At 35.5% G+C, this 25,981-nt stretch overlaps 1 protein-coding gene across 4 annotated transcripts in view; it reads right to left on the reverse strand.

Moving 5' to 3' along the window:
- Positions 1–23,425, reverse strand: part of MON2 (MON2 homolog, regulator of endosome-to-Golgi trafficking) — a 101,504-nt gene extending 78,079 nt beyond the window's left edge. For 2 of the 4 annotated variants that reach the window (XM_019732423.2, XM_019732421.2), the window contains exons 1-4: positions 22,878–23,425; positions 10,029–10,092; positions 2,417–2,544; positions 1,273–1,404 (exon numbers count right to left, since the gene is read on the reverse strand). In XM_019732423.2, coding sequence (XP_019587982.2) covers positions 1,273–1,404; positions 2,417–2,544; positions 10,029–10,092; positions 22,878–22,988 — 435 coding nt within the window. In that variant the 5' untranslated portion in view covers positions 22,989–23,425. Of the gene's footprint in view, positions 1–1,272; positions 1,405–2,416; positions 2,545–5,606; positions 5,688–10,028; positions 10,093–22,877 lie in introns of all 4 variants that reach the window. The other 2 variants (XM_074325464.1, XM_074325463.1) reach the window with 2 other exon arrangements.
- Between the last annotated feature and the right edge of the window lie 2,556 nt (positions 23,426–25,981).

Here is a 25,981-nt window from a genome sequence, read left to right on the forward strand (position 1 = left end):
GTCTCAGTAACGTATACTAAAAGTCCTACCCTTTTATACACTAAAACTACAAATATCCTTGTATTTTGAAATAATTCAAGCTCTCAGTAAATATATAGCCACATAGATTAGGTAAGGTAATGTGAAATACACCTTTACAATTAGGTACTTTTTATATAATAATATGCTGTGTTTTTATTATTCCAGAATGTCTTGCTTTGCAAATAATAAGGACTCAAAGTTTGTTATGTCACTAAATCATCTGGAGAAATACTATATAAACCTGCTAAGTATATAAATAAGTAAAAATATAATTTGTTTAAACATAATTTTTTATTTTTTTTTAAACTTTTATTTATTTTAAGTGTGTTTTTCCAGGACCCATCAGCTCAAGTAGTTGTTTCAATCTAGTTGTGGAGGGCGCAGCTCACAGTGGCCCATGTGGGGATTGAACCGACAACCCTGGTGTTACAAGCATCGTGCTCTAACCAACTGAGCTAACCGGCTGCCCCTAAAATATAATTTTTAAAAGGAGTCATTTTTAAAATCAACTTTATTACACACACACACACTTTATATATATTCTACTTTATAAGCCATCCATCCATGAAGGCATGCAAATTATATTAGAATTATTAGTAAAAGTCCAACAAAGTCCTTAAACAATAAACTATTAATTAAAGACTGTTCTTTATATTACTCTCTGTACTTTCTGTTTTTTAGAAATATTTCATAATTTTAAAAAACTTTTTAAAAAATGAAATAAATAATTGAACAGCTGTTATATATCCCAAAGAGGGTGGGAGTAGTAAGAAATGAGAAATACATATCATACATACAGCCTTATCTAGTATAAATGCCAAAAGGATACTTCTCTAGCTATGTAAAGGACAGGTTTAAATCATCTGGCTTAGGTGTCATATACATGTAAAATTATTTTTAAAAGCGGATAATGGAGAGCTACAGAGGGAATACCCAAGGCAATTGTGGAGAACACCGATACCTCAAAACACATTTTTCTCTCTCACTCTCTTCCTCTATTCTTACTCCTCTGCTACTTGTCTTTTTCCATTTCCTACTCATAACTAAGGCTGTGAGCTATACCCAGAAGGATTTGGTTAATCACGCTAACCTGATTTCAACTCTAATCTAGGAAAAATAAGGCACCGTACAAGGTCCACTACTATCACAATAGTTACAGGGAAGTTGCTTTAGGTTCTACCAGTACCAGGCTTTTCTCTTTCAGCCAGCTTATTCTAAGCACTTACACACTTTGTCAAACAGGTTTCCTACCTTAGAGAGTGCCTCGTCATGAACTACTGTATTGGTTGTTAAAAGAACAAGAACTGTTTGAAGTAGCTTAAGTTCTTCAAGACTATTTTCCATTAGCTGCCAAAGCATGTTAATTATATTTCCAGCTGCAGTCTGTAAAATAATTATTTTAATTATTGTCAACAAATAAAACATAGGTGTTTAAGTCCCTAAATAAGAAACTGTATACAATTATTACCTTACCTGGAGAAAATTTCTTGATCACAGTAAGACTCTTGTTTCTAGATATATAGTTTCAAACACATGTCTCTCAACCAATTTGAGACTTAACAATCAATCAATTTTCTTCTCAAAAAAATCATTTCTTTAAAATGTAATATACCATTTGAATACTTTCAAATAGCAGCATACAGTTCTGAAATACCTAGTCAAAATCAAAGCTCATGTCTACAATAATACGGGTATCTTTCATTTGGACACTGATGAATATGGACATACATAAACTATGAATCTGCTGTTTCTCATATATAATTCCATCTACAATATGTTATAGAAAAAACAAAATACAACTTAAATTAACAACACATCTATAAACTCAAATCTGACATTGTTTAGAATGTTATACTAAAGGCAAAGGAATTTACCACTTCTATTAAAGTAACTTATGGAGTACAAAGCTAAGGTTAACACCATTACATTTGAAAAAAGGATGCAGATTCATAGTGATGAAATGTTTTTCCTTGTTTTAATATTGTAAGATTAGACACGAACAATACACTTAAGTTAATGAACAACAAATTATCACTTCAGATAATCTAGGAAACAGTCATGATTTTTCCCTCCTACCTTTTAAAAACATATTATGACTTATAGTCTCTTCAGTGAATTGACTATTTGCTGGGTTCTCAAAATTATTATCTATATTACTGAACAGTGACTACTTAAATTATAAAAGACTTGACAAAATGCACTTCATCTTTATTCTTATTTACAAGTGTTTAATAATGAGATAATATGTTAATCTTTTAAAATTAAGCCATGTCTTTCAAGAACATTGCTAATCATAAAACTTTTACATTAAATATCAGGTATGTTTCATTCTCCCCTTATGAAAACTCCTGATTTGATTCTTAGGTACACAGTTCAGATAAAATCTTCACATTACCTCAGACACAACTTCATGTGACATGAGTCTCTGAATGGCAGCCAAACAGAGCTGAGTAATCTTCGGTTCCTTGGTTCCACAACCCATTAGAAAAGGCTGAACAACCTCCGAGCTGTTTTCTTTCAATGCTTTATTTAGAACACATAAAAATAAAGTATTAAATCTAATTAATAAATAGCAACACATTTTTATATCATCAGAACCAGTAATGACAATTTAATAAAAGCTACTTTATATAAAATAAACTCCAACTTACAATCAAGCATAAGAGTTAAAATACTTCAAATAAATGCTACAGACTCTATCTAAACTGCTGCTTAACTACTGCTTTGCCTTGCCTTTTTCCTGACACTCTATCCTTTGGTTCTTCTATAAACTCTTTAACATCAACTTCTCAGAAGTTCTATCCTGCCTCAGAGAAGCATGCTATTTCTTCAATAGTGCAGAAGGGAAAATGTGAATAAGAATTCATATTCTAGAGCAGAAAAAGTAATTTAAAATAGTGTACACATCACCCCCACCCCACTTGTGAACGTTCAGAAACTCCTTATAAGTTTATTACATGCTCTGAATTTACATAGCCATAATTTCTTCTTCAAGAAATAAACTCATTACAAACAATAACATTACTCCTCTTAATACTTAAGCATTACTTTAAATTAATTGGATACACATACTGTAATTCCAAATCTTAATTTTACTCCTTCTCCCAAACCAATTCTTTCAGAAGTTTTAAAGAGGCAAAAAAATGTAAAAGGTTAGAAAATGCACAAACTGAGTTATATATAACTGACAAAATGAAATTAAATCAATACACCCTGAACGCCTACACAAAAATGGATAAGACCGGTCTGTCATCCTTGAGAAATTTAATAAAAACGTGGAATTCTGACTGAAGAGCACATTAAACTTATGTGTTTGGTATATGCTTTCACAGGTACTATACGTCCATCAACTATTTTTTGAGGTTAAAAACTCATAATAAAGACCTACAAATCTGAGTTTTAACTTGTTTTTCAAAGGAAATTATGAGAAGGCATCCAGAATCACCATTAAAAGTATAAAACCAATGTTAACATTAATTTTATCATTTAAATCTCCACCTTTCTGCTCCCCAAGTTCCCTTTACTTTGGGAAATAAAGACTACAATTTCCTCCGGCATGCCCTGCAAAGTCCCTCAGTACACCAGCATAAATTAGTGAGTTAGCATAGCTAAGAGATGGCAAAGAATGGGTTCCCAAAGGGCTCCCTTGCCTTATTTCCTTGCTTTCTTGTGCATAAACGCTTTGATTTAAACCCAGAGACATAAATTTTCTACAACAATGTTTTAAAACACCTATATGAATGACTAAAAGATGACACTAAAACTCCAAAAATACTATTCTGAAGTAGTAAATATCCTGTCGTACCAATCCTGCCAGAGTGCGGCTACCCCTAACTCTGCTAAACGTTTCTAATTATTACATGTTCAGGTAAATAAAAGATTTCAATAGTAACAAGTTGCTATTGAAATTTTTATGATGCTAATATGCATTTCTCATTTGAGAATCACAATAATCATATACAGTTTATAGGGCATGATTTGGCCCAAGTGACAAGTAGGTGGTACAGACAAAATTTGAAAATACAAAAAAACATATACACATTTTAAGATAACATCACTTTAAATATGTATACATTTTTTTGGCACCCCTGGTATGTCTTCAAATCTGATTCACTCTTCTTCCCATAACTTTTTAAGTACACAGCACTTGATACAAACAGAAGTAAAAAGAGATACAAGTATTTAAGAGGAAGCAATGATCTGCACTTTAAAGTCTGCCTGAAATCTTCAGATAAATGAAGGAAAGGGATCCTGTCTTCACTGAAGAAAAAACAATGTACTTTCATAGTCTCTGATGACAATGCTTTTTAAGACACACCCATAAGACACACAGAAAGACTCAGTGCCAAATAAACTATGACACAATGCTCACTAATTACTTAAAATTTTTCCTCACAGTTTCATCCTCTAAGCCATCAAGAGCTCTGGAGATGCCTTTGTCTTTGAGATCTACTTCACCTTTGTCTCTGAGATCTTCTTCTAAAGCAATGACACCCATTATGCATGTTTCGATGCTGGTGCTGTTTTGACCTGAGATGTTAATGGATTCTGCACGATAACTAAAGTGGCACTTAAATAGCACTTAAACTTATGTGAAATCAACAATGCAAGTAACTCTACTGATGTGATAATAATATGAACAAATATGAACAAGTTCACACATACACTGAAAAAGACAACTACAACACTATCTGGCCCACAATGATTCTAAGATACCATCAATTATCAGATGAATACCAATTTGGGGACTACTAAAATGTGAAAAAACTATGCATCTTAGAAAGAATAAAATAAGGTAAATTATAGTGAAATGTTATATACATGTCAGTCACAGTTATCCAGGTCTATCAAGCTGAGATAAACTTAAGGTAGTAATCAAAATAATTTTTAAAAACTTCATTTTAATGTAACTCGAAGGAATCAAACATCTCACATCTCCTTCTCACTTTTTTCCTCGCACTTTATATGAGAATATAATGGCCAAAAAGGAAGTTTCTATGTTACCCAGAATAGCTGGTCAATAAAAAAATGTTTTTAAATCTATTAATCTATTCTGTCTTTTGAAGCATAGTGTGAAAAACAAAAACATATCCGCCATATCCAGATCATAGTGCAGTAAGATAAAGAGCATAAGAAAAATAAATTACTGATTTTTTTACTTCTTTTAAAAGTGATAATTGTTCTAGGAAGCAGAAATGTATCTTGTTCTTCTGTCTGAGAGATAACTGCTCTCCTTTTATATACAGTAATTTTAATGATATGCTATTTAAGCTCAGGTTATACAAAAACCTTCTTATGGATTTAGACTGTAGAGATTACATTGAAAAGGCTACATAACAATATAAAAACACTTTTTTTTTATCATTCCAGGAAAAAAGGAGGAAAGGGTCAACTCAATCAAAATTTTCTACTTCAGTTTCCGTTAAAATATAAAGACAGCTTTTGGGGTAAAAAAAGTAAAAGTTTATTTTCTACAAAGTCCCTTAATATGCACACTTCCTTTAATAGAAAACACCGTGTGTTTATTAAATAGATTTTATTTCCAAATTTTTAACTGTGAGATCAAATGATGCACTTTCACACACCTGAAAGAGGTCCAGCAGGTCCCCATATCCTAGGGGTTTCCTTGCTCTGAGCAGATTCACTGCATAATTGCAGTTTTTATCCTGGAAAAAAAGAATTAAACTAGGATACCCCACTGTGAATCACATTAATAGGGGTTAATAAAAGTTTTATTACGGTAAATTTTAATGGTCATTAAATAACAAATTATAATTCTTGTGAAAAAAATAAAATGCAATGTAGATACAATTGTTATCCTCAAATCCCTTAAAATCTACATATGGGAAAGACTGATGCTCCTAACAATATTTTCAAAAATTTAAATGGTTCAAAAGATCTGAAAATGTTTTAAATAATTCAAGAACTGAAGGATAAATAAAAGTATGAGCAGTTTCATATTAAAAGAAGCTTAGGAAAAGGAAGGATTATTCAACAAATGATTAATAATTTTACAAAAGAAAATAAAATCTAGGTCCTCACATCATCCCATATGTTATTAAGAAAAAAATTAAACCATAGAAAAACTATCAGAAAATAAACAATGGCTTTCAATTATGTGGAAGGATAAGCACTTCCTAAGTGGAGTTCAAAAAACCAGAAAATTTAGATTATGTAAAAATAAAAAGCATCAAGATAAAAAAATTAAATGGTAAATGGCTTGCAGAAAATATGATATACATACGATGGGAAGTTTTTGCTACATAAACAGCTCAAACAATTAGATAAGGAAGACACAAAAAATCAAAGAAATAAATATATTCAGAGAAAAATGTTCAACATTAAAAAGATACGCCAATTAAAATGAGAAGTAATTTGCCTGTTGGGTGTCTTCCCTATGTTCCCATAACAAGCTTGTCTATACTTCCATGTTGGCATTTACCATATAATATTAAAATTCTCTGTTTAGGGTCTGTCTCATCTGTTATCAGGCTGACAGGAACTAATCATGACACGTAAAATTGAAGAGAGGTAGAAAAGCATACTAGAGGCAGCACTAAGAGACTTACGTGCACTTGTGGAGTGACTCATGTAGCAGCCTACATTCAATGAGGGTATACTGCTTCACACGCAATGTACTAACTACTAGTAACATAAGAAAGAATAAGATATTGATCCTGACCTCAGGGAGTATGTTGTCAGGAACGGAAAATTTCTGGCAAAGGATTTCAAAAAGCAGGTAAGCTAAACAGAATGAATGGCACATACTGTTCAAGTATATTTCTTGTATTTTCATATAGATTGTAGGTGAATTACACTAACCATCTTTGTATCTCCCCTGGTGAGTCCTACATTATTATTTCCTTACTATGAATATGTTGTATGATATATTCTATAATGTTTATAAAATATCACAAGTATGTGTATTGATAAAATAGAATATACTAATTAAAATCAGCAGATAATTTACCTTTTAATGTCAGATAAAAATTCCAAAGTATATACTCAAATTACTTAAATTAGAAACCTTTTAGTACTAATACCATGTAGAAATGAAAAAGGTGAGGGAAAATGTGTGATACAAGAAGAACCTAAATCATACGTAATGAATATTTCTGTAAAAATTCTATATGTATACTGACAGTAGCTGAAAGCAGCCATAAGTAGATGTAATCATTATGGTTTTGAGTATGGGGTAAATATACAATTTTAAAAGATATCACAACTTTATTGATTTCCTTGTTTCAAATATTTATTCAAAAAGCAGAATCTCTGTTTATGTAATTTTCATATGACACAAGCCTTCTCAGTCAATTAATTTCAAGTATGTTGTAAGCTTGGATAATAAAAACAGTTTGTAATGTATGGTAGTCAAATGTAAAATTAAGGCATTTGGCCTTACAAATGAAAAACTTTATGTTGCTATCTCTCATTCACAGAGTTTTATCTTTAAAGAAAAAGGAAATTTTGAGATAATGATCTGTATATTTGAATCAATGCTGACATTACCTGGCATAGCATTCCCACTTATGTCAGCATTCATGACAGCAGTGAAAACAAAGAAAAATAAACATTAAAGGAGGATGCTTAAAAGAAGGAGAGATGTAAAGCAAAGATTTATTTTGCAATGTAAATAAACTTCCCTTGGAAGATAAGTCTAGGAAAACTAAAGTTGGCTAGAAATTTATGCTGAGTATCATTGATCAGACTGATCCTAATTAAGGGTTCTGGTTTTCATGGCAACCCTTTATCTTTTCTGAATATGCCGGATACTTAAGGATGCAATATCTTATCTCATATGAGACTCCTCAATTGTATGATGTATTAACATCCATTACAGCACAAAAACAGTAACCTACAGTCTCTAGCATTATAGAGAAGTAAACACTTCTCAGAAAATTAAAACAAAAAACCAACCAAATTTTTTCCTCAGTATTAACTGTACTCTGAATTGCACTCTGAATTAGGTAGTTTAGAAACTACACACTGACAAATTTAAACTCTGTTTGTTGTCAACAGCCTTTGATTTTCAAGAGGACAGTGGTCTAAAATCTATAAATTTTGAGATATCAATAGCTATAAATACTTAGTAAAAAATACCAGGAAAAAGTTTAAATGCATAGTATAGCTCCTCAAGTACATGGCTTTGTATACTATGGATAAAGACTGTGCATAAAGACTTGTTCTACCTTGATCTGAATAAAGCTAATTGAATGAAAATGAAATTAACAGCTCACCCGTATATTAAATTCTTGCTGACTGAGACAAAATTTTTCTTACTCATCCTTAAGATGAACTAATTAGACATTTTACTTGTTATACAACTCTGAACGGTGATCTTCTGAAGAAATCAGTCTTTAAAAATATCTTCCATCAACTCCAGACTCAATGAAAATTCCTATCATTGGAGAATCATTAAGGACTTACCATGATGTTGGCAATTATAGTAGCAAAAGTAAATACTTGTAATGATATTCTAATATGATTGGCTGATGATGTCTCCAACTTAAAAATATCCAGGTCATAATTTATCTTTAAACATTCATTTCCTTATAGTAACTAATTCACCCAACGTGCATCTCCCAAAACCCACATACCCGCCCTCGCAATCCAGTCCTACATACCTACATCTTTACCGGTAATGTCACTTTCGCTATAGCCCTTCTCAACGTGCACACAAAGCATTATTCAGTGAAGTGAATAATGTTATAAACTATTTGGTGTTTTGACAGAATATTCAAAATCAGAGAAGCTGTAAGAAACAGATGTAACTCAGGAGAGCTTAACCATAAGGGCAAATTTTCAGCAAAGCCGGCAATCATAAGTGAAACCCACTCTCCTCTCCCACCCTTAAACTGCTCCCCAAAGTCTTCATTTTATTTTGTAAACAATACTCTGAAATTCCACCAATTAAGGTTTACTAGTATCCTTTTTAAAAAATATGAGATTTATGAGAGTTAGAGAGATTCTTTACCAGTGTTTGGACTTTACATAAATTAATTTAATAGGCCTGCTTTTGTCCTATAACTAGCTGAGACCAACAGCACTATTGGAACTGGAAATGCAGATTGAAGGATCCGTGAAGTAAACAATGGTTAGGTATAAACACTGGGGAGGGAGCAGCTGGTATGGAAGCCTCCCAATACCACGGCAGCACACTGCAGGAGGAAGAACATGGGCTCTAAACAGCCCTGGATTTGAATCTGGTTCCACCACTTATCATGCAACCTTAGGCAAGTAACTTCATCTCTTTGCATCTCAACTTGCTCTACTATGAAATAAGAATAGTTCCCCAAAAGGTTCTCTTATATAAAATAGAGTGGCATAATGCCTGACATGTAACAAATTCTCAAAAAATGCCAATTTCCTTCTTTTCCATGTTCAATATTGAGGCAAGAACACAAAGGCACCAAAGAAAAAAAAGAAGTATATTGATTATCAAAATGGTGCCAAAGAGAAACTCTTGAAAATTCGCCCTTGGAAACCAGGTTCAATCAAGAGACTGTAAGAAAACACTTGTTTTCTTTTCTCCATCCCACTCCCATTCTTTCTTCATGACCATATTGTGTTAGTTCCAGGACTCAAAACTCATACAGTACCACCAAATTTATAAAACTGCATTATAACTTGTCGGTATTAATTAAAGATAAAACAGATCTTAGAAGGTAGACTAAGAACCATTCTTCCATTCAATTCAGCACAACAAATATTAACTGAATGCCTTTTATGGGTAAAGTGTGTCTTAGATGATTGAAAAAAGGTGGAAGAGAATGCAAAGATGAGTAAGAAAAATCCTTGCCTTTCAGGAGTTAAGCAGTTTTATGCTTTTTGATTTCAGAGAATTTTACAGCATTCATCTCTGGAAACCCAGTTCGTTCATAAGTTAGGGACTTTACGCTACAGAAAATTGTGTTAGTTTTTTTGTTGTTGCTTTTTGCTTTAAAGATTCTACTTCTACTATTAGTCAAATTTTCATTAATTGTTGAATTTTTAATGCAAAAAATTACCTGCCAAAATTTCGGTGTTTCGTGCAGCTATTGTTTTAACTTTTATTATTCCTGATTCAGCCGCCTGCAAGAATAAAAATAATTAGAATACAAAACTTACTATCAACATGAATTATTTAGGGTAAAGAAATCATATATGTTAGATAAAATCTCAAGCAGAGTCAGTCACTGTTATCTTTTTTTATTTTCAAAACCTCAGATCCTAAAGGCTAGTCGGGACATATACAACAAATGTAATATTATTAGTTTAATTATTCACATGCAAGCTCTGCAGCAGAGCATGTTGCCTTTCTCTGCCTTAAGGTGCATCTGAAGTACCCCAATCCCTCATAAATCTAAATGTTCAGAAAATAAAAAACAATAAACAAAAACAAAGTCTAATGAAAAAAATTAGGTTTCTCTTCCCCACTTCACACCTCCCTTCCCACCATAAAAAAATTGTAAAACACTGCAAAATCATGTAAAACTATTTTGGATTAGAACAGAACGGATAATCAAGCACTTGTTACTACTTTTAGGCTACACTATTTAAACACTACTCAGTTTTCATAAGGTGTCTAAAATACTTCGTCATAAGTATGTTTAGCTGGCAGTACTTGAAAGCCACACAGCATTTTATACAGTGCCACAAAAATGCTATTTTAATATAGTAGCTGCTGAGTACATGTGGCTATTAAGCACTTTATATGTGACCAGTCTGAATTGAGCTGTACTCTAAGTTTAAAATACACACTAGATTTTGAAGACTTAGCATGAAAAAAATGTAAATTATCCTTTAAATATTTATATTGACTAAATACTGAAGTGATAATATTTTGAACATACCAGGTTAAATAATATACATTATTCAAATTAAATGTCTGTTTCTTTTTATTTTTTAAATGCAATTTAAAATTACATTTATGGATTACATGTGTGGCCCACACTGTATTTCTATCAGACAATGTTACCATATAATACTGATAAATAACTTCCAACATATAAAGTCAGAACATTTTAACTATTGATAAATATACCTATTTGATATTTATACTGGTCTCCACACCTCCAAAAATAATACATAAATACTTATAAGTAATATGTCCAAGTTTCCCTATTAATTTGCTTGCTACTTGCTCATTTATTTTGGTATCTCTTATTGTTTGCTAAGGGACAAGTGGTACCAGGCTCTAAATGTTTAACAATAGTTGTGGAAAAACACCAGTGTCCTTATGGGTGCTTAGTTTGAGGGCCAGTGAATTAATACATAAAATAAATACCACACTGTTAGCTATGCTATGCATAGTACACCTCTGTCACTTTGTCGGCGTCCAACCATGTGAAGCCCTTGCTTGTGTTTGGAGAATTTCCAACTTCATGAGTTCCGATGCAAGACAGAGCCAATCTTCCACCACTAAAAACTGAAAATGCCAGAGACACGCTTGCTTTCCCACATGCCCTGGAAGCCTATGCTTATACAAATACATATGTACCAGGGATTTTGAATATGGAGGCCAGTGGCACAGAAAAGCAAAGACAAGAGAGAATTCTTTGTGACGACAGGCACAGTGAAGGTACCTTGTCGTTTCCCAGGGCAGTGACAGCAGCAGAATCAGTGGTGGCATAAAGCGACCAGGGACAGCAGCAGGGCGCCCAGTTACTGCTCAGCAGACAGCAGTCCTGTCTCACCGGCATGAGCTGTGCTGTGGGTCTGGTTAGCCTCCTTCTGTTCCTGTGTTTTTCCTCAGGCTGGCTCCATCCAGCCTTCTATAAATTCTGCGAGCCACTCAATGGTCTATCAGTAAACGTCATTTCTGCTTAAATCAGCCAGAGGAAGCTTTCATAGCTCACAGCTAAGAAGCCTAATGGATACACTAGGACTTAATTAACTTTAAGAAATACAAATGTCCCAAATTAAATGAACATGGCTACTAGCATAAAACTATAGTAAAAACGAAGGGACTATTTAAAATAAATAGGAATAAAATAAAGGGTCTACTTCAGAAAAAGACTATGGATTTTCTGATTATTTGGGACAGTGCGTATAAGAAACACCAGAAGCTTAAAGAAAATCCTGATGCCCAGGTTGCAACCCATTCCAATCAAATCAGAATGGCTGCCAATGGGAGCCAGGCATCAGTATTTTTAAAAATGTTCAGGTGATTCCAAAATGCAGCAATATTAAGACGCTATTGCAGTAATATAAGCAAGAGAGGATGGTAGATAGGCCCCAGGTGACAGTGGTTGAGATAAGCAGTGGTCAGATTCTGGATATACTTTGAAGATGTACAAACCACAGCAAATTTACTACTGTACAAATTGAAAAACACTGAAATTATTATGTATACTTTGTTCTACTCACACACTCCATCTCAAACTCTTTTGGGTAAATTTAATACTGGGCCAGTTGAAATTAATCTGTGGTCACTGAGATTTCTGCCACCAACATTTTCAAATAGTAAACCTCTCCCCCGCCTCAGTATTGTCCTATGTACCCTGCATATGCTCAAATTCAATATTTCATTCTGCTTCAGTCGACAGAGACTGATCATACTGAATCATCATAAATACCAACGTAATTGGATCTGACTTTCTGAATTCCAGTCAGTATGAACTTTCCAAATCCTAACAATTTCCAAAATCAGTCCTGTAGCATGCCAGATGTCAGTAAAGGATGTCAAATTTGCCAGACACTATTTTGTTTATTTCTACACTTGCTTATTTCCTAAGATAAATAAGAGTGGACTCATGTATGTATCGTAAATAAGCATAAATAAGTATAAATAAATGACATTGTAAATAAGTATAAAATATATTTAACAAATATTTTTACACATACACACAATAAGGAAAGGGATAAAGGAATGTTGCTATGTTTTTAGATGTTTCAAAGTAGTAAATGTTTTAAAAGATATATAACTGGTATTTTCATTCCTAAACTCAAGAAATCATCAAAGGACTACTCGTTGCCTTAGATGTAATTAGATCTATCACATAACTCCTCATTTTTTAAATCTAAGTTTTGACTGTCAAACTTTGAAACTGTCATGTCTTGTTCTCCTCACAGGCACCTTGTGTTGCTGGAAAGTTTCACTATCGATGTTTATTGATAACACCTGTATATTAGGGTCCACTGAACCACATCTTCAGGCCTAGCCTACATCTTCAAGATCACCCTGTATAAAGTATTTAAACTAACATGTCCTTCTGTTTGACAAGGATTGTCTGTGTGAAGAAGGGTCTTTAATTTCTTGCTTTAAAAGCATCCCTTACTCTGATCAGATATCTTGTATATCCATAGGGGAACTACACAATCGTAAACATTGTTATTTATTCCTGAATTGGCCCTGGGGGGGGGGGGGGAGTGCCAGATCTGTGGACTTGGATAGAAATGATACAGGTTAAAGTCGGTAGTCTAATAGGTATCTCTATTACTGAGGGCAATCTGTGAGTTGGGAAAGAAAACTAAAAGTCTTAAATGTTGCTACTTTTAACATTTATCTCTTTCAAGGATTATTTTTTCTCTTTCTCAATATACTTTGCTTCCCAAATAGACACACCCACCAGGAATTTTGAATATTGAGGCTAGTGGCACAGAGAAGCAAACACAGGACAGAATCCAAGACCACCTAGAATATCCCTGGCCTCAATTCTCAATAAAATCTTCCTGGGCAATCTCCTAATTCCATGGTTTCAATTACTTTTCTAAATGCTGAAAGCTCCTAAATTATATTCCTTTCCCTTACCTGTCTCCTAACCTATAGGACTTTTTAACCTAGATGTTTAAAAGACACCTTATATTCAAGACTTTCAAATCAGATGTTGTCATCTCACACACATACACACCCCAACTCTCACCTGAGCCCCAAAAGAAACTGTTTCTCCTTCCCATAATCTCCATTTTTAGTATTCATCCAGTCACCAGCCAGACTTCTGGGGGTTCTCCCTCACCCCACAAATCTAATAAGCCACAAAAGTTATGTAGTGAACATATCTTGTATTCTTTTTCTTCTCAAATCCCACTTCTACAGCTTCAAACTTCTCATTATCCGTCTAAACTAAGCAATTTCTCTGCTTACAATCGTGTCCTCTATCCATCCATCATCTCAACTCTTCAATGGTTCCCCAGCACCCACCCCTACCAGTGCTTCTCAAAGCTGAGTAGTATAAGCATATCTTTTAAGAAGTAAAAAATCTCATGTACCTACCCAATCACTGACAAACTTAAGTGTGTATAAATAAAATTAAAAATAAACTATTTTTATAGCTCTTAAATTATAAAGCCAACAAATTCACAAATTAAATACAAACCCACATTAACACTAATTTAATGTGAAAAATAAAGCTTTGCTGAAATGAAACCATTGCTAACAACATGAGATAGCTGTAGGCTCTTATATATAGTTCCATAAACAGTGACAAAAACCATTTCCTCCATCGCTTTTTTCTGTGGCAACTATCAAAAAGCTCTCTATGGTTTGTGTCTGTAACATTTTATCCCATTTGCCTCGTTACAAATCTGTTTCTCCATTCTACCTGGAAGTCCCAAGAAACATATTTCATTCATCTCGCCATATTACTAATGCCTATCAGTGTGCAGCATACAGTAGCCACATAATAAATATTTCTAAACAAACAAATGGAAAGTTCTAAATAGAGGGAGAGACTTTGCTGCCCACTAAATGAAAAATCCAGAGGAAATCTGATCAAGAGATTTACTACGACATCAGGGCTGCAGTTTCAATTTCTGCCGTTCTCTTGGTACTCTCCTGTTCCATGGGTAGATTCACCCTCAGGCTGCTTCCAATCTCGGCTATGAAAAGAGTTGCAGCCATTCTATACCTCACAATTTTATATGACATGATCTGGACAGAGAGAAAGGGTCTCTTTCAGTAGTTCTTGAGAGAGGAAGAAGAAACTTTCCTTTCCCAGGAGTGCTCACTGGCATTATGTGACTTGGGCAGAAATGAAGGTGAGAGTAGTGAGGGATTCAACACTGGACCAAGGAATGAGATGAATGTATCTAAATCCAAAGGAACGGAAACGAAGGAAGAGTACAGGCTACCACTGAAGGAAGCAAGAGGAAATGGATGCTAGGCAGGGAATTAACAAATGTCTACTACTACAACTATGTACAAATTTATTTTAAAAAATAATAAATGCTGCTTCCCTTCACCAAAGCTCCTATGTTCTGTGTTTTTAAAAACATATATTTTTCACAACATCTATGAGAGTAGAGCCTCAAAATTAGAACAAATTTACCAAACGACCAAATTAATTATTCACAGGACACAGCATGAAATAAGAGCTAAAGAAATGTAAAATTGAAGTTAATGGCAATTTAGCAAAAGGTACGCATGCGACACCAGGGTAGTACGAAGCTGCCTGAAGACTGATGATTTCAGATGGCAGGTAAAATCAAAAGACCTAAAGTCAAGTTTACACTTGGGAATACTTAATAGATCTAGAACACTCTCTAGAGGGCAATATTATGCTCATAAAACAATTACTACATTGAAACCAATAACACTTTCTTCTGTAAAATGCAATTAATCTACAATCCCAAAGCTTTGAAAAATGTGTATCTACATGGCATCCTATTCAAAACCTCCAGGAAAACAAACAAACAAACAAAAACCAAAAATAAAAAATGATCTCGCTTCTAGGAAACAACAAAATTTCTTATAACATATTAAATGAACAATTGAAAGCCAGATTAAAAAGCCCTCTCGCTCTCGCTCTCCATATATGTATATATACATAGCATGCCTATATATACACAGAATCCCTTTTTTAAAAATTTAATCTTTGACAAATACCTACTTAGCACCTCCCAGATACACAAATATTTTGCACTATGCGGATAGCAGGATAAACAAGATGCAAAACTGACCCACAAGGAGCTATTTAGAAAAGAAAAAAAACAAAACTAAAATAATTACAACAGGTGAATATAAGAGTTACAAGGAAATAACATAAATTAGCTTAAATGAAAGTGAAGAAAGTAGAGGAAAACATACTAACTAGCTTGAAAATCTGGGGCAGGAGCTGTTTTTGCTCCAGAAGCTAGCTAGTAGTAGTACACGGCACATAGTAGGTATTCAAAAATTATTTCATAAACAAATAAATGAGGGAATGAGGAAAGAAATTAGAAAATTACCTGTAAAGTTGGTTCATTCATGCAACAAATGGATGAGCAACTATTTAAAGTGGGATTAAACAAAGGGTAAGGTCTTAATTTTAAAAAGATGCCAGTAGGTGATTCCAGGCCAGCCAAAGGAACCTCAGAAGCCGTAGCATGGAAGAAAAAAGCAGTATGGCAAATTTGGAAAATAAATAGCAGGTAATGCAGTTTAGCTGAAGTATAAATGCATATAAGGAAAAGCTGATGGTGATGAAGCTGGAAAAGAAGGTTGGGAAGATCAAGACGGTCTCAAATGCTATGCCAAGGAGTTCTAGAAGCAAAGTAGCACTGAGGGTTCTTCAGCTGTTTATGTGCATTAATCTGGTGATAATATACAGAATGGTTTGTCTTTTGTGGCCTTAATGCATATGAAAGGCCAGGCATACAACTGAAACCTGGAATTATAATAAGAGCTGACAAAAGAGATAAAAGGAGAGGTATGTCAGAAATCACAGAGCTGGGAGGAAAAGCTGACAATGAATAAAGGAGAACTGAGAGAAGGTAGCCAAATATGATTAAGGTAAGCAACAGTGATAAATATCATTAACAGAGCGAATGAAAGAGGATGAAAGGACAAGTTTTAAGGAAAACCATTACAAGAAGTCCTATTGGAAGTCTGTGAAAGATCCTGGTAGATGCAGTAAAGAGCAGAATTAGTGAAGATGATTGAGGGGTCATCAGCATTGTGGTAAGGCAGAAGCAACGGGAGTGGATGACAGTGGTAAGGGATGAGCACGGAGAACGAAGAGATACACTTATACGTAAAGCAAAGGAGAAGGAATACTGAGAGGGGAGAAATAGGAAAGAACAGTGTTTTACAAAAGTCAAAATGGGAGCATTCCAAGATGGAAAGATGAACAAATAGTACCAAATAGTGAAACAAGGCATACATATAGTAACGATGATAAATACAAGTGAAGTAGGTTTTAAAGGCATGTGCAATGTGATGTAATGGAAAGGAGAGCATGAGAGATGGATGCTCAAGGATTCACACCCCAGTTCTTTCACTGTCTAGCTTTACTTACTACCTTATACCAAACTGTATTTTCCTCATACGTAAAACTGAAATGGCATGTTGCAATAGAGTCAATGGATGCAAAATTCCTAGCCTAGTGGAAAGACAATGTGTTACTTAACCGTGAGTTAGCCTCATGAAGCTAAAGCCAGTTTCGCATTCATTTCTGTACTTCCAGGTATGCTTCACACTAATAAATTTTTATTAAATTATAATAGCAATAGCAAAATCCAGTATTTTGTATATGGTTGAAAAGAAACTATACTTATATAAAAGAAAAACAGAAAATAATTCCATTTTTGAAGTATGTCTTTCTTTTCCTTTAAGCCTGGAACAATGTCTTTTTTCTTCTCTGTTACCAAAGCACAGTGCTAGGGAGATGATCAATACAGTCTTTTTGACTAAAATATGTGTTTATTGATCTTTGCTCTTTATTCATTTTCTACATGAAAGTAATGGTCAAAAACTTAGTAAAAAATAAACTTACGTTTTATACTTTAACAATAAATTTCAGTGGTGATGGTACTAACTTCCATAAATATATAAGACATGTTACAGACTAATCAAAAGCTTTTTAAAGAACTCTCATTGTAAAATGCTCCTAGAATACTGCAATAAGCTGGTAAAATTTTCCTATAAGTCCTAGTGGAAAAATTACTGCTCATATTACTCTTGAAGTTAACATCTAAAATATTTATCAGAAAAAAATAAATTTAATGAGACTCTAAGAATCTAATGTACTTTTTCTGGAATAGTCAACAGAAGCTTAAAAAGAAAGGGCAGAGTCAAAAACAGGCTGCTTGCCTGTGTATACAAGTATGTAAAATTGTATGATGTAGGAAAGTAAGTCTTGACCAAAGTGATTAACTCCTCACCACGTTTATCATATTGTTTTGGCTAGTGTTGGCAAGTCTTTTTGAATAAAATATGAAAACTAATTTATTTCAGTATATAAAACATAAATTTATTCTATTTATGAGAGAAAGAACATAATTGGTTGTAGCATGAGCAAACTTCTCTAACCAATGTCAACAGGAAGAAAACTATAGCACATTGTAAAATACTAAACCAAAACAGCTCCCAATGTTGCATGTAAACATTATCTAGCCCTCACTCTTCACTGCCATAAAGGAGCTGAATACGAGATATTTTCCCACCAGAAGAGCCCACTGACTTGGGCCTCAGGCCCCAAACAGCTGGTTAAAGGGAGAATCCTCTCATGGTAAGTAGAAGGCATCTCTTCACCAAGCCAGCTAATACTGGACACTGAGGAACTCTACTACAGGACCTTTGCTAATTTAGGCAAAAATCCCTGCCCACCAACTTGTATCAGGCCAGAACGGGCAAGAGGAACTTAAAGTACATAGCCTAGGAAGGCTACTTGCACCTTTTAATTATTTACACCCTTACTGATTTCACTTCATTAAAAAAGAAAAAAAATCCACCCCAAACCCTAATTCTGACCACCTCAACTCAAATGACCTTCATTCCCCTTGCTCTTCTACCACCCACTCCCTGGACGTCATCATCCTCCAGTGCTGCGCTACTTAGCAATCTGAAATCCAATATCCCCGCTATTGTCCCAATCCCCGTCCTTCTAGCTGTGTCACTCCCCAACTCCATTGCTCTTTGACTAAATTGGTGTCGCTAGTCCCTTAACCCTTCCATCTTCTTCCAATCAGAGTTCTGTTGGATTTCCTTCTTTGGGAATCCAACCTAGATCTCACAATCCATCAGCATCTCAACCACTTTTCCTGCCAAGACTCTTAAGTGTTCCAAGTCAATTTCTCCTCCATTTCTCCAAACTGATCCACTGCTCCTCTCAAACTTCCCACACATCCACTTCTTTCATCACTAATTAGTCACAGCAACAACCTTGTATCCTCTTTTACCAAGGAAACAGAGGTCAGAGGTCTAACTGTCCACAACCTCCTCTCTCCACTATGCCCCTCATTCAAATTTGTCACATTCAAACACAATTTTTTTCTTTTCCCTTCCTCTGGCAGAAGAAAATGTGTCCCTTCTCAGATTGGAAGCCAACCAATGCCCTTATACCCTCGAAACTCCAGCTTTCTCAGGGACCTTACTCTAGCAAGCATTCCCTTTCTCCCCCATATCCCTCCTTAGTGTACCTAGTGGCCCCTTTCCCCTCAGTGCTGTTGTTTCCCAAAGTTCCTTCTTCAGCCCTGATACTCTCACTCTATACACTCTTCCTGGCTCATCTTATCCACTCCTATGGCTTCTACTATCATGTATAAACTGGTAATCCTAAGTCTGAAATTCTAGACCTCCCTCTTAAATACCAAACCATCATTTTCAAATACCTACTGGTCGGTTCCACTGGATGTCACACATAAATCTTCAACTTAATATATTCATGATTACTCATTTTTCCCAAAAACATTTCCTCCTCCTATATTCCTTTTCTTAGTGATCTCCTCAGTTTCCCAAGCCAGAAACCAGAGAGGCATCATAGATTTCTCTCTCTACATATGCCAAAGGACACTATACTCTGATAATTTTAGCTGAAAAACCTCTTTTTAATCCATACTCTCTTTCACCCAGGTCTACCACAGCGTAAGCAACTTCCTGTCTACCTCTACTGTGACCTCAATGCAGGCAATCAACACGTTTTAAAATCTGCCCTCTCTGCCTCAGTCTCAGTCCCCTCTAATTCTTCCCACCAATACTGTTATGGTAATGTTACTAATTATGAATTTAGTCGTATGCTCCCTCTCTTAAAGTTTTAATGGCTTCCAATCACCTTCAGCATGAAATTTGTTTCACATGGAATACAAACGCGTGCTATTTCCTCTGCCTAGAAGGACCCACCATCACCACCTTCTTCTGTTGGCTACCTTCTACTCATTTTACAAAGACTCATCTCAAGAATTACAAACTCTGACCACGCTTCCATGCTCAGTTATATCCCCCTCATCTGTTTCTACAGTGGTGCCTACAAATAGGAAATGACCAAAAAGTTTTTATTCATTAAATACATATACATAAAGTTTCAGAGGTTATTGCCTTTGAAGGCATTGAATATCAATTACATAAAAGTGATTTTACAAAGCTTTAAAGTGGTTAAGACAAAAAAAATTTTTTATACAAATAGTCCAGAACAAATTAACTAGTACACTTGTGCTAAAAAAAGTTATACTGTTGAAGCATGAAGATTTATATTTAAGGACTAAGGAAAATAAACCGGGGGAAAAAGAGAAAGAAATGTATTGCTGTTATTATTTAACTACTCCCCTTATTATAAGATGACAGAATAAAATTATAGCCACGTTAAAAACTATTTAATATGCAAAGGATAGGTTTATAAATGGAAACCATTAATATGGAGAAAACTGTAGGAAATCCAAAGATAAGTAAATACCAATAAATAAGGCACTATCCTTTATCAACACTCTTTTCTTCTGTTTTTCTAATGGATTTGAAATCTTAAAAAAAATCCATTTTATCATTAATTTATAAATTATATATAGCCAAGCACTGTGGCCAAAAATGTATAAATTACTAAACTTTTAAAACAAAGACTAAATATAGATTGTCTTAATTAATTCCACCTTTTTAAAAAAAGTATTGGGAAGGAGCCATCTCTTTCAAAGGACATATGTAATTATCACTGTATTGAATTAAGTTATGAGTATTTTCAGGTAATAATGTGTGAAGAATACTAGGAGTGTTAATTAGCAAACCAGTATACAGACGAAAAGCTTCTTATACTTAGAAAGGCTTTGCTTTAGAGTCTACCAAGCATCCCCACAAAAATATAAATAAAACTAAAAACTTATCAGTTCCTTAAAGAACAAAAGCCAAAATTTGGCATTGCTATTAAATTACCAGGAAAAATTTAATTCAACCAAAATATTTCTTGAAAGTCAAGGCTCCCTCCTAAAATATCACTATTAGGCTAATTACTCCATTCTTGTTTTAAACTTGACATAGTCAAAGTCATTTTTCAATTCCTAAATTAGGACCTTGTGCATATTAGAAGTGTCATTGGTTAAGGAGTCAAAGTTCTTACATTCAACAAATTCTTATGAGTATGAACTATATGTGAAATTATGTATCAGACATACACCAACAATTACTTTTGCCATTACCTCAAAGACTAGGTGCAGTTACTAAATACCTATTTAGCCAATCCAATGTTCAAGCAAAAAAGCTAATGAGGCTTACTGAAAGTTCGTAGATTAGAAACTTTGTAAGTTACCTCTTTGGAACTCTGAATGTTTTTCCAATAGAAATGGTATAACAAATGGCAACTAAATTCCCAAGCCAGGAATCATAGTTTTTAGATTAATTATAAGAACAGTCAGTCCTATAAATTATTGTTAAAATTACAAAATAGAATTTGACATTTTCTAAATGAGAGCATTTCTCTTACAATTACAACAGCCTAATTCTTTAAAATTACTTGTTACAACTTTCAACAGAAGATGATATAAAGAAAATAATGAAAAGCAATATCAAAACAAACTACTTAATATCTGAAATAAAACATATCATAATAGTCACTTTTCCAAGTGTGGCACATCTGGCTGGCATCATTGAGTAATACTTGCTTACTTTATTAAAAATAATAGACGGTGTTTGTCGAAGACTGCTGAGACCAAAGCACTTGGTTAAGGTTCCTCAGAAGCCTAAAATCCAAACTAATTACAGACTCTATAATGATAAAGGCAAAACATTTAAATAAGTATGAAAATATTTCAAAACTCCTTGGTGAACTTTTGGGGAAATTAGTAAATGAAATTGTAGGTATACCAAACTACAATACACAGAAATAGAAATAATTGCTTTTACAAAAATATCAGTGAAATATCTTATTTCAGAAATGAGAAAAGAAATTAAGCAGCGTTTTAAAAAAGTTTAAGAGAAATAAAATGGCACCTTAAGAGAAAGAGCCAATAGTGACCAAACGTTAAAAACTTCAATTCAGGAAACATTTGGAGCGTTTAATTTGTTTATATTATTAACTTGAATCTCTTTAATAATACCCTTTTTTGCTCTGACGACATTCGCATTATAATCTAATAAATCCACCCTTTAACCCTATTTTACATCTGAAAGAAAACTGAAGCTCAAAGAGGTTAGGACATACGTATTGCTAGCATAAACGTCCCACTACAGTATTGCTCATATCAAGGTGTAACATGGTTACTGTGCGTCTTCAATACATGTTGTAAGTTAGGTTCTGGATAATGTATTAATACTTCATGGGATTGACAGAGTTAAGCTGCACAACATGACCAGAAGGTAAGCTACTTGCAATTGAGTGATATATACTACAAACGCGAGGTTTATAGATTTCACCACAACGATGGATATTAGCTTTTAGACGCAGCAAAAATCAGTTTTCCAATTCTGGCTTGGCTAGTTTCGAGTCTGAAAAGGCCAGAAAAGGCTGAATCGACTCACACTGCGAACTTCGTTCCTAACTCCAGAGACCAGGGAGCGTAGAGAAAATCAGTGCCGCTCAAACCTCTCCAAAGGAAACTATAAAAAGCGCTTGTGGACCAACCAACCCACTCGCAAATTTGTAAAGGTGAAGGCCAAATGGAAACTAGACAGGGCTGGAGGGCAGCTGCGGACTACTGAGCGATATACACAGGACTAGACACGCTCTCCGTGCCTGGTCCCAACGTCACCCAAAGCTTACCTCCTTGACAGGTGGAAATTTCTTCTTGCATTCCAGGGACAAGGCCCGTAGGTCGCTCTGCATATTCTCCAGCAGCTTCTTCACAGCCTCGGGGCTGTTGGTGCCAGACATGATCCACCAAGCTTCAAGCCAATTTCTGAGCGGCGCAAACGAACTCGGGCACTGTCAGCTGCGTGGGGCGACAGGGCAGCCCCCTCCTGGAGCCTCTGGCCCTTCCGGAGCCCTCCTCTTGGGCTCCGCGGGGACTCAGCCAGGCCTGCGCTGCTAAGACGGAGCGTGCCCGAGCGCCCCCCGCAGCCTCCTCGCAACTCCCCCGGCTCCTCTCCGAGGCGCCCCCCACAGTCAGTCCGTCCCGCTAGGACCCGTCTTAGCGCCGGCCCAGGAGCTCACAATGCGGGCAGGTCCCTCCCGCTACCGCGGGGCCCAGCCACACTGGTCGTCACCAGCCAACCTGGCTAGAAGCTTCAGCGCTGGCTCCCCAAATCCCCCAGATTCGCCGACGCCATTAGCCGAATCGCCCACAATTCCGAGCGCAGCGGTGACACGTCAGCCGCACTTCCGGGCACCAAGGCCACCGCCCCCGCCGCGACCAACCCGGGCAGGCGAGCCGCAGGGGGCGTGGCCAAGGGCGTGGTCACGCCCACAGCTGGCTCTGTTCCGGTCGCGGGCGCTTTCCCCAGCCCCTTCCAGGCATCCGAATAGGATTAGCGCACCGTTTGGCTCCTCAACTTTGGCTTCCTTTTCGGTGACAAATGTCTGAACGGAGCCCCGAGTACTCCTTGGCGTATCTCTTAGGGTATGTTTGTGTAACGTTTTATTTCGGTGTAAACCGTGTGTTTCCTTTTGGAGTAATCTTCATTTGCCGTATCCCTCTTCATTTCTTGCCACCTGGAACCCCTGGGCTAGTGGCCCCAAATCAACGCATACCTCCTGTTAATTTTTTTCCCCCTCTGAGCACCTAAGTTGCAATTTCTCCAGAGTTGTACCAAGCGTACTGGTGCACTTACTGCGGAGTAGTCACTTACTTTTCTAACCTATAAAATGAGAAATAAAACTCCGTCTGTGCCAGACCCCCCGCTGGCTTTCTGTTTCACCCAAAGTAGAAGCCAAAATTCCTCGGTTCACCAATCCCCTTCAACGGCCCATCTGCTTTTCGGCTAAAATGAAAGTTTCAGAAGCTTTGGGATTTATTTATTTATTTTTCTGTTTTCTTCCTTGCTGTATCTCGAATGCCTAGAACAGGTCTTGGCAATAGTAGATGATCAATAAATATTTGCTGAATGAATACCTTACTAAAAGCAGAGGGATTTTTCCCCCCTAATTTCTGCCTTTCTGAGTTATTAATTTTTATCTGATTTTTTAAAATTAAATTTATTGGGGTGACATTGGATAACGTTGTTTCAAGTGTATAATTCTGTAATACGTAATCTATATATTGCAATGTGTGTTCACCACCCAGAGTCAGTTCTCCTTCCATCACCATACGTTTGATCCCCTTTACCCTCTTTTACCATCTTCCTTCCCCCCTTACCCTCTGGTACCCACCATACTTTTGTCTATGAGTTTTTGCTTGTTTGTCTTGTTCGTTTGTTGGTTTTAGTTGTATATCCCACATATATGCATGAAATCATATGGTTCTCAACTTTTTCTGTCTGACTTATTTCGCTTAGCATGATAATTTCAAGATCCATACATGATGTTGCAAATGGCATTATTTCATCTTTTCTTATGGCTGAGTAATATTCCATTGTATATATGTACCATATCCAATCATCTATTGAAGGACACTTTGGTTGTTGCCATGTCTGGGCCACTGTGAAAAAATGCAGCAGTGAACATAGGGGTACATATATCTTTACTGATAAATGTTTTCAGATTTTGGGGTAGATATCCAGAAGAGGGATTGCTGGGTGGTGTGATAATTCTAGTCTTAATTTTATGAGGAACCTCCATACTGTTTTCCATAGTGGCTGCACCAAATTAAATTCCCAGCAGCAGTGTATGAGGGTTTCTTTTTCTCCACAACCTCTCCAACTTGTTATTACTTGTCTTGTTGATAACAGCCATTCTAACAGGTGTGAGGTGGTATCTCATTGTGATTTTGATTTATATTTCCCTAATAGCTAATGAAGCTGAGCATTTTTTCATACATCTGTTGGCCATTTATTTGTCTTCTTGGGAGAAGTGTCTGTTCAGGCCCTCTGCATGCATAGATAGATAGATAGATAGATAGTCCTTTATATATTTTGTTAAGTTCTTATTTATTTTGGATATTAACCCCTTATCAGAGGTGTTATTTGGAAATATCTTATTCCATTTGGTTGTTGCCTGTTTATTTTGTTGATGGTTTCTTTTGTTGTGCAGAAACTTTTTAGTTTGATATAATGTCATTCATTTATTTTTGCTTTTACTTCCCTTATCTTTGAGGTCAAATTCTTAAAATCCTCTCCAAGACCAACATCCATAAGTTTAGTACCTATGCTTTCTTCTATGCAATTTATTGTTTTGGGTCTTATGTTTAGGTCTTTGATCCATTTTGAGTTAATTTTGGTGGTGTGTGGAGACAGATAACAGTCTAGTTTTTTTGCATGTGGCTAAAAAACCGAGTTGTAATGCCCAAATTAGGCTCCGATATAAAAGCCTTCATTAGGTCTGAAGTGCCATATATATGAGGCCAAGGTAAACAGAAAATCATCTGAGCTCTGAAGAGCTAGCTCAGTATGTTTTTGCCCAAGACATTTTGCAACTATTGAGTAGGAAGCAAAGAAAGGTAGAGCGAAAACCTGAACCAGGGTACAAGTAGGAGATTAAAAAATGAACATCTTCAGACAACTGAGCTGATGACACCTTTTCAGGATGGAAGTATGAACTATGAGATTGTCTGTGGGTGGCAATGTTGGGCAGTAAAATAAGAAGGACTTATACAACAGTACTTTGTAAACTAATTTTTTTTCCTTCTGAGAAGGAACAAAGCAAGCATGGATGAAGGTGACAGATGAGGTAATAGTAGGGTGCTCCCAGAACAGTAATTTGGATCATTTGTGTCTACTACACAACTTCTAGGAAACTTGGCAGCTCCTATGGTGTAAGCTTTATGTATTAAA

This window comes from Rhinolophus sinicus, linkage group LG02 (assembly GCF_036562045.2).
Source record: "Rhinolophus sinicus isolate RSC01 linkage group LG02, ASM3656204v1, whole genome shotgun sequence".
Taxonomy (NCBI): Eukaryota; Metazoa; Chordata; class Mammalia; order Chiroptera; family Rhinolophidae; genus Rhinolophus; species Rhinolophus sinicus.